Genomic DNA, 13,328 nt, shown 5'->3' with positions numbered 1-13,328 from the left:
GGGCATTTATTATATATTGGATGATTTTCTGGCAATATATCAATGATCACAGAATTGCTAAATTGTGATATCATTATTAAGGGCCGCATATCATATCTTACGCTACCGTACAGTATAGCATTGAATCGTATTTCTCAACATATTGTAAGTTACTCTTTGATTCCCTCCCTGAATTCTGTTCTATTAAGTTGCTATTTTTTATTGTCAGACCATTTTATTACTCCTACCCACTACTTTGGAAATATGTCAATGCATTTGAGGAGTATTATTGATCTCACTCATTTGTATCATTGTGTGACTCTGCATCATTAAGACTAATTATAGCATAAAGAGGAGAACTACTTGGGGTTTCCATCTGTGCACATCTAGCAGAACAGACGAGACAAAAGAACTGCATTTTGAAGACTTATCAAGACAAAATACACTGGAAAGAAACTTGAGAAATGGCTTTGAGTTGATGTGATGTTTGCAACCAGAAGGGAGAACTTGTAGCGGCATGCAGAGTGAAACAGCAAACCAGTTTTCTGATAGCAGCCTTTTCTTCTCTGTTCTTTTTTTTTTTGTATTTAGCAAAAAAAGGGACAAGTTTCACAATTAATTATTTTTACTGTTATACTATGAACCACTTGTTATTAAAGCAGATGAATTACTACTGCTGCTTTTACTGGAGCCTTTTCACAAAATATTTTCCACTACATCTTGAGAAAAAAAATATTTGTTCTTTTGCCACCTCTGCAGATCACTCACGGCTGACACAAAAGGCTCGGAGTGCGATATAAGGTTGGCATCAGTGGTTTAGGTCCTGGCTCAGCGATATCAACAGCTTTTTATTTCTAAAATTCCTTGACATTCATTTTTTTCCTGATCCAGTGCGTGTGAAGACACTGGCATAAAACATGGCAAAGATCTTTGTGTAAACTGGGCCTTCCTGTTGTGTGTTTTGGGAGCGTTGGACAGAGGATCCATCCCTTTTGCTTCAGCTGCAGCTTGAGACACACTTGCATAAACAAACAGGAATAAACACTCTTAATTTGCTCCATTCACGTTCTCTCCCTTTGGTAGTGACCTAAAATGAGCCCTTGTGTACTATCCTGTACTCCTCTATACATGTGAGTGAGAAGCAGCACACGGGGATCTGAACAGTCTCTGGCACGGGGCCTGTAAGATAAAACCCCATGATCAAGTCGGCTGAAAGAACACAAAACCAGTAACACACTCACAACAATCTGAAACATGTTCCAACGTGTGCGGGGCAACAACTCGACTGTTGCTCTGCTGTCTGGGTTTGTAGGGCCATTTATCAGGCTGCTGAGAAAGTTGTGCCTTAGCCATCAACTCAAAGAGCCATCTCATCCTTTAATGTGAGGCTGTAAAAGGCCCTTTTCTCTCCCACACACAGTCGGTGCAGGCCCTGGATGAGCACCAATAGAGCAGCTGGGACAAGCAAGATCTGTCATGGGTCATTAGTTGCTCTTATTAATTCATGAGGCTTAATTCAGCTGGCCCAGTCGTGCTCTGCTCACATAAAACAAGCATCCAGATTGACCCACAGGCGAGTGCGTCTTGCGTACAGGGCTTGACAGCATATCAGCTTCCTGGTTCACTTGGTTATTCCATTAATTCCCATTAAAGCTCTCTGCAGCTTGTTTCATAAAGTATGTCATCATTGTGAGATAAATGGAAGGAGCTGCCAGTCTTCTCCTGCGTCACTCTGCAACTCCACCGAGACACATGAAACCACGCACTCCCTGCAATCAAACATGTGGATTCAATTGTGAGTGTGTACATGTTTGACACACCACAAGACTGGAGCTACCTAGAATTAGAGCTTGTTAAAATTACACCATTCATCCTGGGAAACCCAAGCTTGGCATGGGAACAGCTTTTCAAGGAAATATGCAGGTGGAGAATTTGGTACCTAAACCTGCCCAGGATCCCTCAGAAGACATGAAGAGAAGAGGTCTAACTGTGTTTTATGTACCTGTAGGCCCTTAAAAAGCTGTTAATGACACTTTCCAGCCATTTATTTCAAACTATGCAGCCTAACCGCATCTGGCCTCCCAGACACAGCACCGTTTCTGCACTGATAGCAGTCTCTCTGTGTACAGGCCTCTTACATTGATTTCAACACTAGTCACGTCATCAGATCACCGTGTAAATGCCAGCCAGCCTACACTCATTTATTGCCTCTGTGAAAAGAGTTATCCCCTGTCTCAGTGTGTGCCTCAGCATGTATAATGTTGCGAAAGAGCGCATTCATTTGCACAGACAGCGAAAGCGGATGTAGGAGGCAGATACCCCCACCACCTCTTGCATATGTGGGGGGGAACGCGTCTGATCTGTCAAAATCAGCGACAATCTACTGATCCTAAAGATCAAATTGAGGTTGATTGAATCACGCTCATTGAGACGTGTTCATGTAGGCTGTGATATTGCATAAGACCCTCCTGCTCTGTTGCATCTGTAGGGTTTACCTGCTGAGACGTACAGTCCGCAGGCTACCTACTGCCGTCATCACTACGATTATTCCCACCTCTTCTGCATTTCGAGCGCAAAATGTGTCACATCCAAGCCCACGTCTTGTTCACTTTAAGCATCTTTATGTGTCAACTTACCCTCTCTTGCTTTGAGCAGTACAGTGTTGGCTACAATGTTCTCCAGCTCCATCAAAAAATCCTAAAAACAGAGGTTTTCGGTACACAAGCGCCCGCAGCAGGAACGTCCGTCGGCTTGTTCGGTGGGGTTTCTCTTCACTCCTCGTCGCTGTGCGAGCGGTTTTCACTCACATCAAAGTCGCGTTGGATAAAACAGGATGTCATAGGTTGTCTTGCAATGTAAGCTGGGCATGGTTCTTGTTGTGAGCTGGAAGTGCAGCGCTGCATTTCTACTCCAGTCCCCCCATAACCGTTCCATGCGTAATTAGGCTGCGGGTTTCCTCCGATGCAGTAAAATATTCAAGTCACAGGGCAGCGATGTTTTCAAACCGGGTCCTTTCAACGGATTCTTTACAGCGGAACACCAGGATACTACCAGCTTTACATTACAGCAGCAGGGGTTGGCTGAGCGCACCAGAGAGGACATCAGCGCGCCCCCCTCCCCGGTTGGTGCGTAATCAAAATGGGCTGGGCCTCTCTGGCACATCTGCGTCAAGCACGCGACACACGCAACTCCACCGGAAATGAGCTGAAGCTTTCAGCAAAGTAAAAGCAAACTGCTAGCATTTTTCCTGCAGCGCCTGTTGCACAATAGAAATACTCATGCACCAGCTAGTCTAGACATATTATATTTCTGTGTCCTTTTGTTGAAGCTGTTATTGCTCCTGAAAGGTCTTCCTATGTTCATGTTTATACATAGCTGAAAGATTAGATTTAGAGGCAGATTACTGAACGGGCCAACCAGGCAACACTCCAGAGGCTCAAGGGATCAGGAGTCATCTTGTCCAAAACCTCTGGTTTGTGTGCCTGTTTTTTTAGGCTAAATAATATACATTAAAGATCTACAGTAAACACAACATACTCATTCTCCAGTGAGGAAGTGCTCAGTGTAGATACCCCTAAGTCCTTCATACTGTCACCACACAAACACCACAAGGGCTGCTGGAGTATGGCAATCATAATTCCAGTTATTTTGCCTGGTACTAAGATCATGACTATAAAACACAAGTGCTGGTTGATTTTATAACATCTGCATCACATGCACTTACTGAACTAGGATACTCTTAACCCTTGAAAAAAGCAATACATTTAAATAAATAAACTAAATTTAATAATAACAACGATGTATTTAATAACAGTTAATCTACAAAAATAATTACTTTAATGGTCAAAGTTTAACAGAAAATGCTGAAACTCTACCACAAGACAAAAACTATATGGACACACTGCATGTAGCAAGGTTATCATTTAATCATGATTATCTTGTTTTCATGATAGTGGAAAGCTAAAACTCAAACTTAATTAATTGCTCCGCATTACACACAAGTCAACCACACAGACCGATGGATGGGCAGCAAGAAGCCAGGGTTGACAAGTGGGAACCTCTCTGTGCTAGGGTTGGGTTCTTTCTGATACTGGTGCTAAATCGATACTTTTTATACCATGCCAGTACCTAAATGGTGCCTGAATCGATACTTTTAGGTGAAAAATGTTTGTTGGAATTTAGCAGGAGAATAAAAGCTGTCTGGGCATCATAAATGATTTGCAGAATCTTTATAAGTCAAACATGGGATACAAAAGAAAACTGGCGTAACTTAACACATTAATCACACATATTCCATAATCATTTCTTGCCTTTCATTGGGTGGCAGGGTATCAAAATAAAGTATTGTTATCTGTGTTGTAATTTGGTCCAGAAGGTATTGGATGTATTGGTACGGGTACCATGTCGGTACTGGTTTTCAATACCCCTTCAATGCTCAAACAGCACTGCCACCTTCGACAGGCCAAGGCTCTGTACCTACAAGCTGTAGAAGTGCCAATGCTGATACTACCTACCCTAGCACGACTCATAGTTACCAACCACATAAAGACAGCTATTTCTGGAGCTGACTTTACATGTGAATCTGCAAAGAGAACGCGTGAGAAAATAGAAAGACAGATTAAAGTGTGAAAAGAGAGGAAGAGGAAAGCAGAGATAGATAATGTACATCAGAACAAGCACTGGAGATGAAGAACAAAAAGAGATGTAATACTAGAACTACCTCTTGGCAGATACAGGTGCATCTAAAAACAACAGAATATCAAGTAGAAGTTCATTTTGCACCATTTTAATGGAGAAAGCTAATTTTCCATATATATTAGATTCATCTGAAATAAAAAGAAACATTTCAAGCCAGTTTTTCTGTTTAAATCTTGATAATTATGGCTCACAGCTCATAAAAATCAAAAATCCACTATCTCAAAATATCAGAATATTGTGGAAATGTCTAATTTGAAAAGGTTTCCTGAGCCTTCATTCTCTTACTCTGGTTCAGTGCGAACAACCACAATCATTGGGAAGACTGTTGACTTGACAAATGTCCAGAAGACTATCATTGTCATCCTCCACAAGGAGGGTAAACCACAGAAGGTCAAAAGGTCAAGGCAGATACAAGGAGCGGACCGAGGCTGGAGCTGTTGTATCAAGAGCCACCACACAGACAAGTCCAGGAAATGGGCTACAAACTAAATTTTGCATTTCATTGGAAAATTGAGGTCCCAGAGTCTGGAGGAAGATCAGAGAGGCACAGAATCCAAGGTGATTGAAATACAATGTGAAGTTCTTACAGTCAGTGATAGTTTGGCTGCTATCAGAGCAAACTGGGCTTCCTACCAACCAAGCAGTGCCACAGACTGATTGGCTCCATGCCATGTGCATAGATGCAGTAATTTATGCAAAAGACGCCCCAATCAATTTCTGAGTGCATAAATGAGCCGAGTTTTCCAGAGGTCAAACTTTCTGTGATATAAATCCTGATTAAACTGATGTTTTGTGATGGTTCTGCTTTAACTTTGTTTTTTGTTGTGTTGTTTCTGTTGTTCAGCTCATCTTCTCTGACATAAAAGCCTGGTCTTCACTCCACTACTCTGCCAGATATATCCATCTTGTTCGGCAGTGCGCTCTACACTAGCAAGTGTTTTTGCTTATTGAAACCTTGTTAATTCTCACCAGTGTATCTCCTTGTTTTAGGCCTGGTGTGCCTTGCTGCTGGCTCTTTTTTTTCCAGTGTTTTCCTCAAGTTCTTTGTCTTCGAGCTTCTATGAGCCAGCCTGCTCCCTGTCTCTGCTGTCTCCTTTTTTGTTGTCTTTTTGAAAATAAACCTTCTTACCGTTTTTTTAATTGGAGTCAAGTTTCTGCTTTTTGGGATCCAGTTTACCATAACTTATAAGTTTTGTGATATCCTAATATTTTGAGATAGTGGATTTTTCTGTAAATTATTTTATGAGCTGTAAGCCGTAATGATCAAAATTCAAACAAAATAAGACTTTCATTTTGTATGTGATGAATCTAGGATATATAGAAGTTTCCCATATTGAATTAAACCACAGGGAAAAAAATCATGATATTGTAAATGTTTTCGATGCACCTGTATGTGCCTCTGCGGTGCAGATACATGCTGGATGGTGAAAGTTCAGTGGTGGTGGGCCTAAAAGAAGGAATGGGGTTGTTTATATGGCAGTTTAATTCTATGTTCTTCAGATATCAAATTCACAAACAAGGTGTACTTACATGGACCGAAAGGAATGACCTGTGACCTCTAAAGTTCATCTTGAGTCTGAGTCGACATTTGTAAAAACTGAAGAGAATACCTCTGAGAATATTTTACCTTCTCAAGCAAGGATTAACATGAGACCCATTGACCTTGGCCTCTCCACTCCAAATTCTTAATGGTCCATCCTTGAATCAAGTATTTATTCAATGTTTGATGAAAATCTCCCAAGCCTTTTCATGTTTGCAAGAATGGCCTGGTGAACAAAGTAAGGCCAACAGACAACCTAAAAACACGCAAAAGTCAGGTAGCCTTTACCTAAGCCTCAAATATCAGAGTTGCTAAAAAGTGCTGCAATTCAATGACTGTAAAAGCACAGAAATTATGCAAGTGTGTATACATAAATAATATAGAGATACACACAAAAGCTACTACTAGATTAGCCTAAAGATACAAGAGGACCCCCCACCACCACCAAAAAAAACCCAAAAAAACAAAACCAAAACATGACCCTAAAGGACCACTGAGATAGATAAAATCACAATAATGGGATTTAAAATGCGTACAAATAACGCTTTTTTTGGCACTTACCCACATTGTTGCCACCCTCCTGTCTAGGCCTCAGCATGCATGCTAATGTAGCCTACCTCGTTTATGACATGTGCAAGTGGTGACTAAATTAAAATGTAAACGCGTAAATGTAGTTTCTCTGATGAAGCAGAGGTTATGGGACTCATTTAACCGTCAAACAAATGCATTGTGGTGTCTCTGATAAAGTGTCTTGTCCCGACTTTCACAAAAACGTATTTCATTGTTTCATTATCCAGTCACAAACTGGACATAACTGTGGGTCTAATTAAGCGGACAATTAATAACACCTGTGGGGTATCTTGCATTGGATGATAATAGGCCTAAAAGTGGATGTCAAAACCTATTCTAGGTATCGTGCAAATGCTTGATTTCTTCTTTATATTTTCACAGAACATACGTAAGCGATAATATCAATCATGTTGAAATCAAATGCAGAGTAAAATAATAATATGTAGAGCAGGGAAAACATCGCCCTCTGGTGGTATAGCTTTCTTATTAACAATGTAGGTATTCAAATATGAGTATTATTATACATTGAATAAATCAGTAACTCTCTTTAGACAAAACGTATTCCATTCCCTTTGTCTTTAAAAAAGAATGCTCCATCACATTCACTTGCCACAAAAAAATAAATAAATAAATAAAATCCCAGATGAGGATCTGTAACACTGGACTTTACCCATACCCATGATTTTAAACTGCTGTAATAAATATGTATTGCTATACTTTTTTATTCCAGCAGTGTTTTTTCCTACCTGGAGCATATGCAGATCAGAAAGTGTTCTTCATGGTGGATGAAAAATTAATATGGAAGCATCATATTGATTTTGTGTGCGAATAAAAATGAAGTCCATTGGTATTATGAGTAGAGTTCGTTCACTGATAAATCACTCTTGTATTTTAACATTTCATTACAGTTTAATTTATCCATATCTTATGTTCTGTAATGCTGTGCCACTTGTCCCACTTATTTACAGAAGATTTTATTAATTCAGATGAAATTTTTAAGACTTATCATTTTTACTAAAAGATGTGACTCATCTGCCCCTCTTTTTAGAAAATACAAACTCTTATCCAATTCTAATTTGAACAAATTTCAAACCTGTTTATGTATAGATATGTACACTTGAATCAAGATCTACCCAGCACTTTTCCAAATTTTTTTTCAAGTCCACCTCAGAGATTAATTCACATTATACAAGACATTCAAAGGACTTTCACCTTCCTTTCTGTCGGACATCCCTTAACCAATCCACATTAAAATACAGAGGACCATCTCTTTTGAACAAACTATCACTCTACAGTCAGCATCTACATTAACATCATTCAAAAAACAATTAAAGAGCTCTTTACTGTGATGGTTTTGTGCAACAGATCTTAGATCTGATTTAATTATTTCATACCATGTAATTGTATACTTCCTTGTTATTGTTTGTTTGTTTTTGTTTTTTATTGTTTTGTTTTTCTTTAGCTAACCTGCATTGCTGCCTAGAGTAACTATTGTTATATCAGGGGGAGGTTTCTTGTCAAGTCTTTTTAGCTTCTAACCTCCCCTGCATGATACTTCCTTTAATTATTTTGTCATTGTTCTTATGCACAGCTACAGAAGCCCTGTGTGGACAAACAACTTTAAATCCTTTCTTTTCCCTGTTTTCCCACGATAAAATGTAATTTTTTTTTGTTGCTATCTGGATAAAAAAGGTTAGCTCATCTTGGGATAGAAAAGCTGGTTTCCCCGTGATGATAATTTCTCAGGATTTTGAAAAAACAATTTCAAATGACTATCACAGACAACATGCTTACAACAACAGAAATGGCCTCATTATCTCAAGATAATGCCTATCCAATCTATGGATTCATGTCAACTCAGGGCTGTAGCCTACATATCATTTGACAATTATAGACTTGCAGTGGAGGCTAATGCATTTAGAGTGTCCATTATTATTATTTACATTTATAGTAATAGCTAGACGTCCGCGTAGAAACAATATGATTACCTGTAGGGTAAATGTGGCTCATTTATTAATGAGAAAGTGACGTATTTAAAATGTTTCTCCTGTTGTTGTAACATTGATTTTGTGGCTGCTTTTATTTTGAAAATTACCCGGAAGTTTCACTTCCGCAACTTTCCAGTATTCGACATTTTACTGGGAACCGTTTTCCCCCTTTTGCAGGTTGCTGTAGTTTTATCTGAAAAAATAATCATGTATTGAATCTGTGCTGTGGGCTGGTGCACATCATAGCTCATTAAAGAGTCTAACAACATCCAGCTGAGCTGCAGAGGTTGTAAAGGACGGACTGAAGCATCACCCAGCCGCCTGTTGAGCAGCTGTTTAACATTAACTCACTGTATCCAGCCAAACGATTACCAACCAGCGAGTGACTGACCGATGGAGCATTTAGGATCGAGGACTGCGGAGTACTCTTCATCTTTATAAACAGCACACGAGATAAGCTCATACTCTGCCCAAATTATATCACGTAGATTAATTTGATCACATATTGCATTAAACAATCAAGTTTGATGTGAAAAGGAAAAAAGGAAATAGTTGCAGATATTCCAGCCTTTAATACATTAAACAGAAAAGCAGTTAATAAAAACAGAACTGTCATGTAGTAATGGAAAACTAAACTCTTTAATAGAGCTATTGTTTACAATAGCAGGCTCACATATTTCCATATCATAAGACTTGCCATATTAGTAGAAAGTGCTTCTGTAAAATAAATGCTAACTTGTTTGATCTCATATAAATTCTTTTGTCGTCATTTTGCTGTCATGTTCTGCAAAACTGAGAGTGACAATCATTTCTTTTCTTCTTAAAGTTCAAATTAAATTTGTACAGTAAGTTACAGTATTCAGGCTAAACATGATGTAGCCTTTAACCAATAAAAAAATTAAACACACTCATGTTCTCTCAAACTCATCTCCAAAATAAAACATCCCAGTCCCAAAAACAAAACAAAACAGAGGCCTCATGGCGTTAGTACTCGTCTAAATTATCAGCTTTGGGGATGGAAAGGCCTCGGTCCTTCAGGACCTGCATTTTCACTTTCTCCGTCTCCTGTTTGGCTTGCTGCTGCAACCGTTGCTCCTCCAGAATCTCTTCAATAGAAACCTGCTGCAGAAGAGTGTCGCAGGGCTTATCCACATCCTACAGAGATAGGAAGATTAAAATTTAACTAGTCTCCAGTTTTTAAAACTCATGTTTGTTAATAATCAGTGATACACTTTAAATTTGTAGCCTATAAGGAGCACAAATAGGTATTTTTACTCTAACCAAACTGCTTACACTGCTGATGAACTGTAAATTTTCAGCGTCGGACACTTTCAATATAAGCATTAAATTTAAATATTTTCATGTAGTGATCTTATCAATGGCTTAATGTTGTGTTTGATTTGAAAATCAGTAACAATCAGCTGCTATTGGGTCTAGATCTATGCATCCTTTCTTATGTTATATGACATAACCTGCTCACTCAGCATGTTGTATTGCCTTTGGCTGTCGAGGCTGCACTGCTGTCAAAATACGGCTTTGTACGTAACTGCATGACGCTAACTCGTGGAGGGAGATGCAGCCTGGGTGTGTGGGTTATGTTTGCCTTGAGTACAAATCTACAGGGGCATTTAAAAAAATAGAATATAATATAAAAGTAATTTTCCTGTGATTGACTTAAGAAAGTTAAATTTTCAATATATTCAAGATTAATCTCAAACAAACTGAAATATTTCAAGATTTTTTTTCATTTTAATATTGATGAATACAGCTTACAGTGCCAAAAAAAAAAAAAAAAAAAAAAAAAAAAAAAAAATCCACCACCTCAAAATATTAGAAAATTGTAGAAAACTCCAATCTTACAAATGTTTCCTGAGCCTTCATTCTCTCACTTTGTTTCAGTATACACAACTACAATCATGGGGAAGACTGCTGACTTGAAGAATGTCCAGAAGACTATAATCATCATCCTCCACAAGGAGAAGAAGCCGCAGAGGGCCTTTTGAAAGAGCAGGCTGTTCTTGGAGGCTGTATCAAAGCATATTCATAGAAAGTTGACTGGAAGGGAAAAGTGAGGTAAGAAATGTGCACAAGCAACCGGAATGAGTATAACCTTTAGAGGAATGTTGGATTCAAAAACTTAGAGGAGCTTCACAAGAAGTGCAAGAAGTGGACTGAGGCTGATGACCACAGATGTCATCAGCTCACCTGAGCTAAGGAGAAAAAGAAATTGACTGTTGCTATGGTCCAAAGTCCTGTTGTCAGATGAAAGTACATTTTGCATTTCATTGGAAAATTGAGGTCCCACAGTCTGGAGGAAGATCAGAGAGGCACAGAATCCAATGTGCTTGACGTCCAGTGCAAAGTGATGGTTTGGGTACCATGCTATCTGCTGGTGTTGGTCCAGAGTCAGTGCTGTCAGTCGTCTACCAGGAGATTTTAGAGCCCCTCATGCTTCCACCTGCTGAGAAGCTTTATGGAGAAACTGATTTCCTTTTCCAGCAGCACTACCAGAAACTGTTGTGCTGACCATGTTATTACTGTGACTGGCCAGTCAACTGGCCTGACCTGAACCCTGTAGAGAACCTCTGGGGAGTTGCCAAGAGGAAGATGAGAGACACCATAAATAAGAATAAAGATGAACTGAAGGCTGCTATCAGAGCAACCTGGGCTTCACAACATCCCAGCAGTGTCACATATTGTTTGGCTCCATACCACGTGCACAGTTGCAGTAATTTGTGAAAAAAGGAGTTCCGACCAATGACCAAGTGCAGAAATGAGCATACTTTTCCAGAAGGTTAACATTTCTCTTTAGTGATCCTTTTTTGGATTGATGTTTTGTGATATTCTAATTTTTTGAGATTGCAATTTTTTTGTGAGCTGTAAGCTGTAATAATCAAGATTTGAACAAAAAAAGTCTTGAAATATTTCACTTTGTATGAGATCATTGTAGAATATATGGAAATTGAACATTCTGATGTAAATCACAGGACAACTTTTAAATGATATTCTAATATTTTGAGATGCAATCGTCCAAGGTCCAATATTGTCTTAGCCATGGCACAAAATATACAGGATGAAGAAAATTAAATCACCAAATTGACAAGATACACTCACTCTGCATAACAGCTGTGAATTAATCAATATCACACTCAAGATTAAGATGTTGTGATTTGGTCAAAGGCATGAAGCCACAGGCAGAGAGCCACACATAATCACAGCACTGTCGATATTTAGTAGTGGCACAACTTAACTCAAACACACCTGCTTGTGTCAGTGGTTACCACAGACGAGCTGCTTAGTTTGAATAATATTTATTTGTATATTTTAATCTATAGTAGAGCGAGTTATACAAGGGCTTGTTTTGTGATGTGCAGTGTTAACTCTCTGTATTCACCTGGCTAGGGCATAGTGGCACACTTTGTGTAAAGTTATATTGGTGCTGTTCTGTATTCATTGGATAACATCTTGTCCAAACCTAAAGTATACAGCTTTAAATTATTTTCTTTAATCAACTTAGAATAATTATTATAGGGACCAGAGAATTATGTGAATAATGAGAGTAACTTAATATTTATAGCGGTAATGATCATCAAGTGTTCCTAAAGCCTTAATATGCATCATCTCAGCTACTCATATCATTCAGTACATCATTGAGAGGACATTTTTACTTACTATCTCTCCAAGTAGAACCACATTCTCTCCTCTCACAATAAATATTCCTCTGGGGATGTCACCAAATTTTTTCCCGACGTGGATGCGTTCAACTGTCTGATGGAAAACTAAATTGGCTGCAGGAAAAAGAGAACCAGGTTAGATCAAAAACATATGTAGTGTCGCACTGTAAAATCAAAGAAAATAATCGGGTGGTTGGATAGTATAGATTTTAACTAAGCCACAGCTGACTTGGCTGAATATTAGGCTTGGGTTTTGCATCCTAGTGAGTAAGAAAGTGGTAGGTAAATTAAATCAGATATACCAAACTGATCAATGCTTCTGAGGAAACCGATCAATGTTCTGCCATCTCGGAGCAGGACCAGGTGCTTCTCTGCATGACACAATCAACATAGAGACGTTGAATTACAATATTGATCGATATAGAGTTAGTCAGACACCATGCCGCATCTTGACACGATTTTCCCCCTCTTTATAAGAGACACGATGCTTCTTTCATACTCACTGTCGATATCGTCAATGAGGCTCGCCGTTCCTGGTACGTAGTTCATCTTGGATTGCTGTTTATTTGCTTAGTGTATATTAATGTAACGTCACGCCATGAATGTTTCAAAAATTGTTTCTTGTAAGAAGAACACAGGAAGCGTCTTTATACACGCCACGGGTAAACTTCCTGTGAACGTTTAACCCTTTGAGCACCACACTGTAATTTAACTTTTTATCAGTGATTTTTTATTTTTACAACTGCTGCACGAAGAATGTATCTTTATTCATTTTAAGATCAAAGACGTATAGTGCCTTAAAAATACAATTTTCGTTCATATTAAAATCATTAGATATTTGATGACGCTTTCTTAGACGCGACTATTGCTCTGACGCAC

The 13,328-nt window shown here is 38.8% G+C and overlaps 2 protein-coding genes across 3 annotated transcripts in view; both read right to left on the bottom strand.

Annotated features, from left to right (window-relative positions):
- The window catches only part of grk5l (G protein-coupled receptor kinase 5 like), a 55,546-nt gene extending 48,562 nt beyond the window's left edge, over positions 1-6,984 (bottom strand). Inside the window, exon 1 of one of the 2 annotated variants that reach the window (XM_041787213.1) lies at positions 6,779-6,984. In XM_041787213.1, the coding sequence (XP_041643147.1) occupies positions 6,779-6,815 (37 nt within the window). In that variant the 5' untranslated portion in view covers positions 6,816-6,984. Of the gene's footprint in view, positions 1-2,615; positions 3,081-6,778 lie in introns of those variants that run through there. The other variant, XM_041787211.1, reaches the window with a different exon arrangement.
- A 2,348-nt stretch (positions 6,985-9,332) lies between these two features.
- Positions 9,333-13,123, bottom strand: lsm1 (LSM1, U6 small nuclear RNA associated). Its single transcript, XM_041787988.1, has 4 exons — positions 12,953-13,123; positions 12,752-12,820; positions 12,448-12,563; positions 9,333-9,930 (listed from the first exon to the last, which is right to left on the bottom strand). The coding sequence occupies exons 1-4, from the start codon at positions 12,996-12,998 to the stop codon at positions 9,760-9,762; spliced, it is 402 nt and encodes a 133-aa protein (XP_041643922.1). The 5' UTR covers positions 12,999-13,123; the 3' UTR covers positions 9,333-9,759.
- Between the last annotated feature and the right edge of the window lie 205 nt (positions 13,124-13,328).

The sequence above is a fragment of the Cheilinus undulatus genome, linkage group 5, assembly GCF_018320785.1.
Source record: "Cheilinus undulatus linkage group 5, ASM1832078v1, whole genome shotgun sequence".
NCBI classification, from domain to species: Eukaryota; Metazoa; Chordata; class Actinopteri; order Labriformes; family Labridae; genus Cheilinus; species Cheilinus undulatus.
Note: the sequence above shows the minus strand (reverse complement) of the source record. Positions and strands in the feature narration are given on the sequence as shown.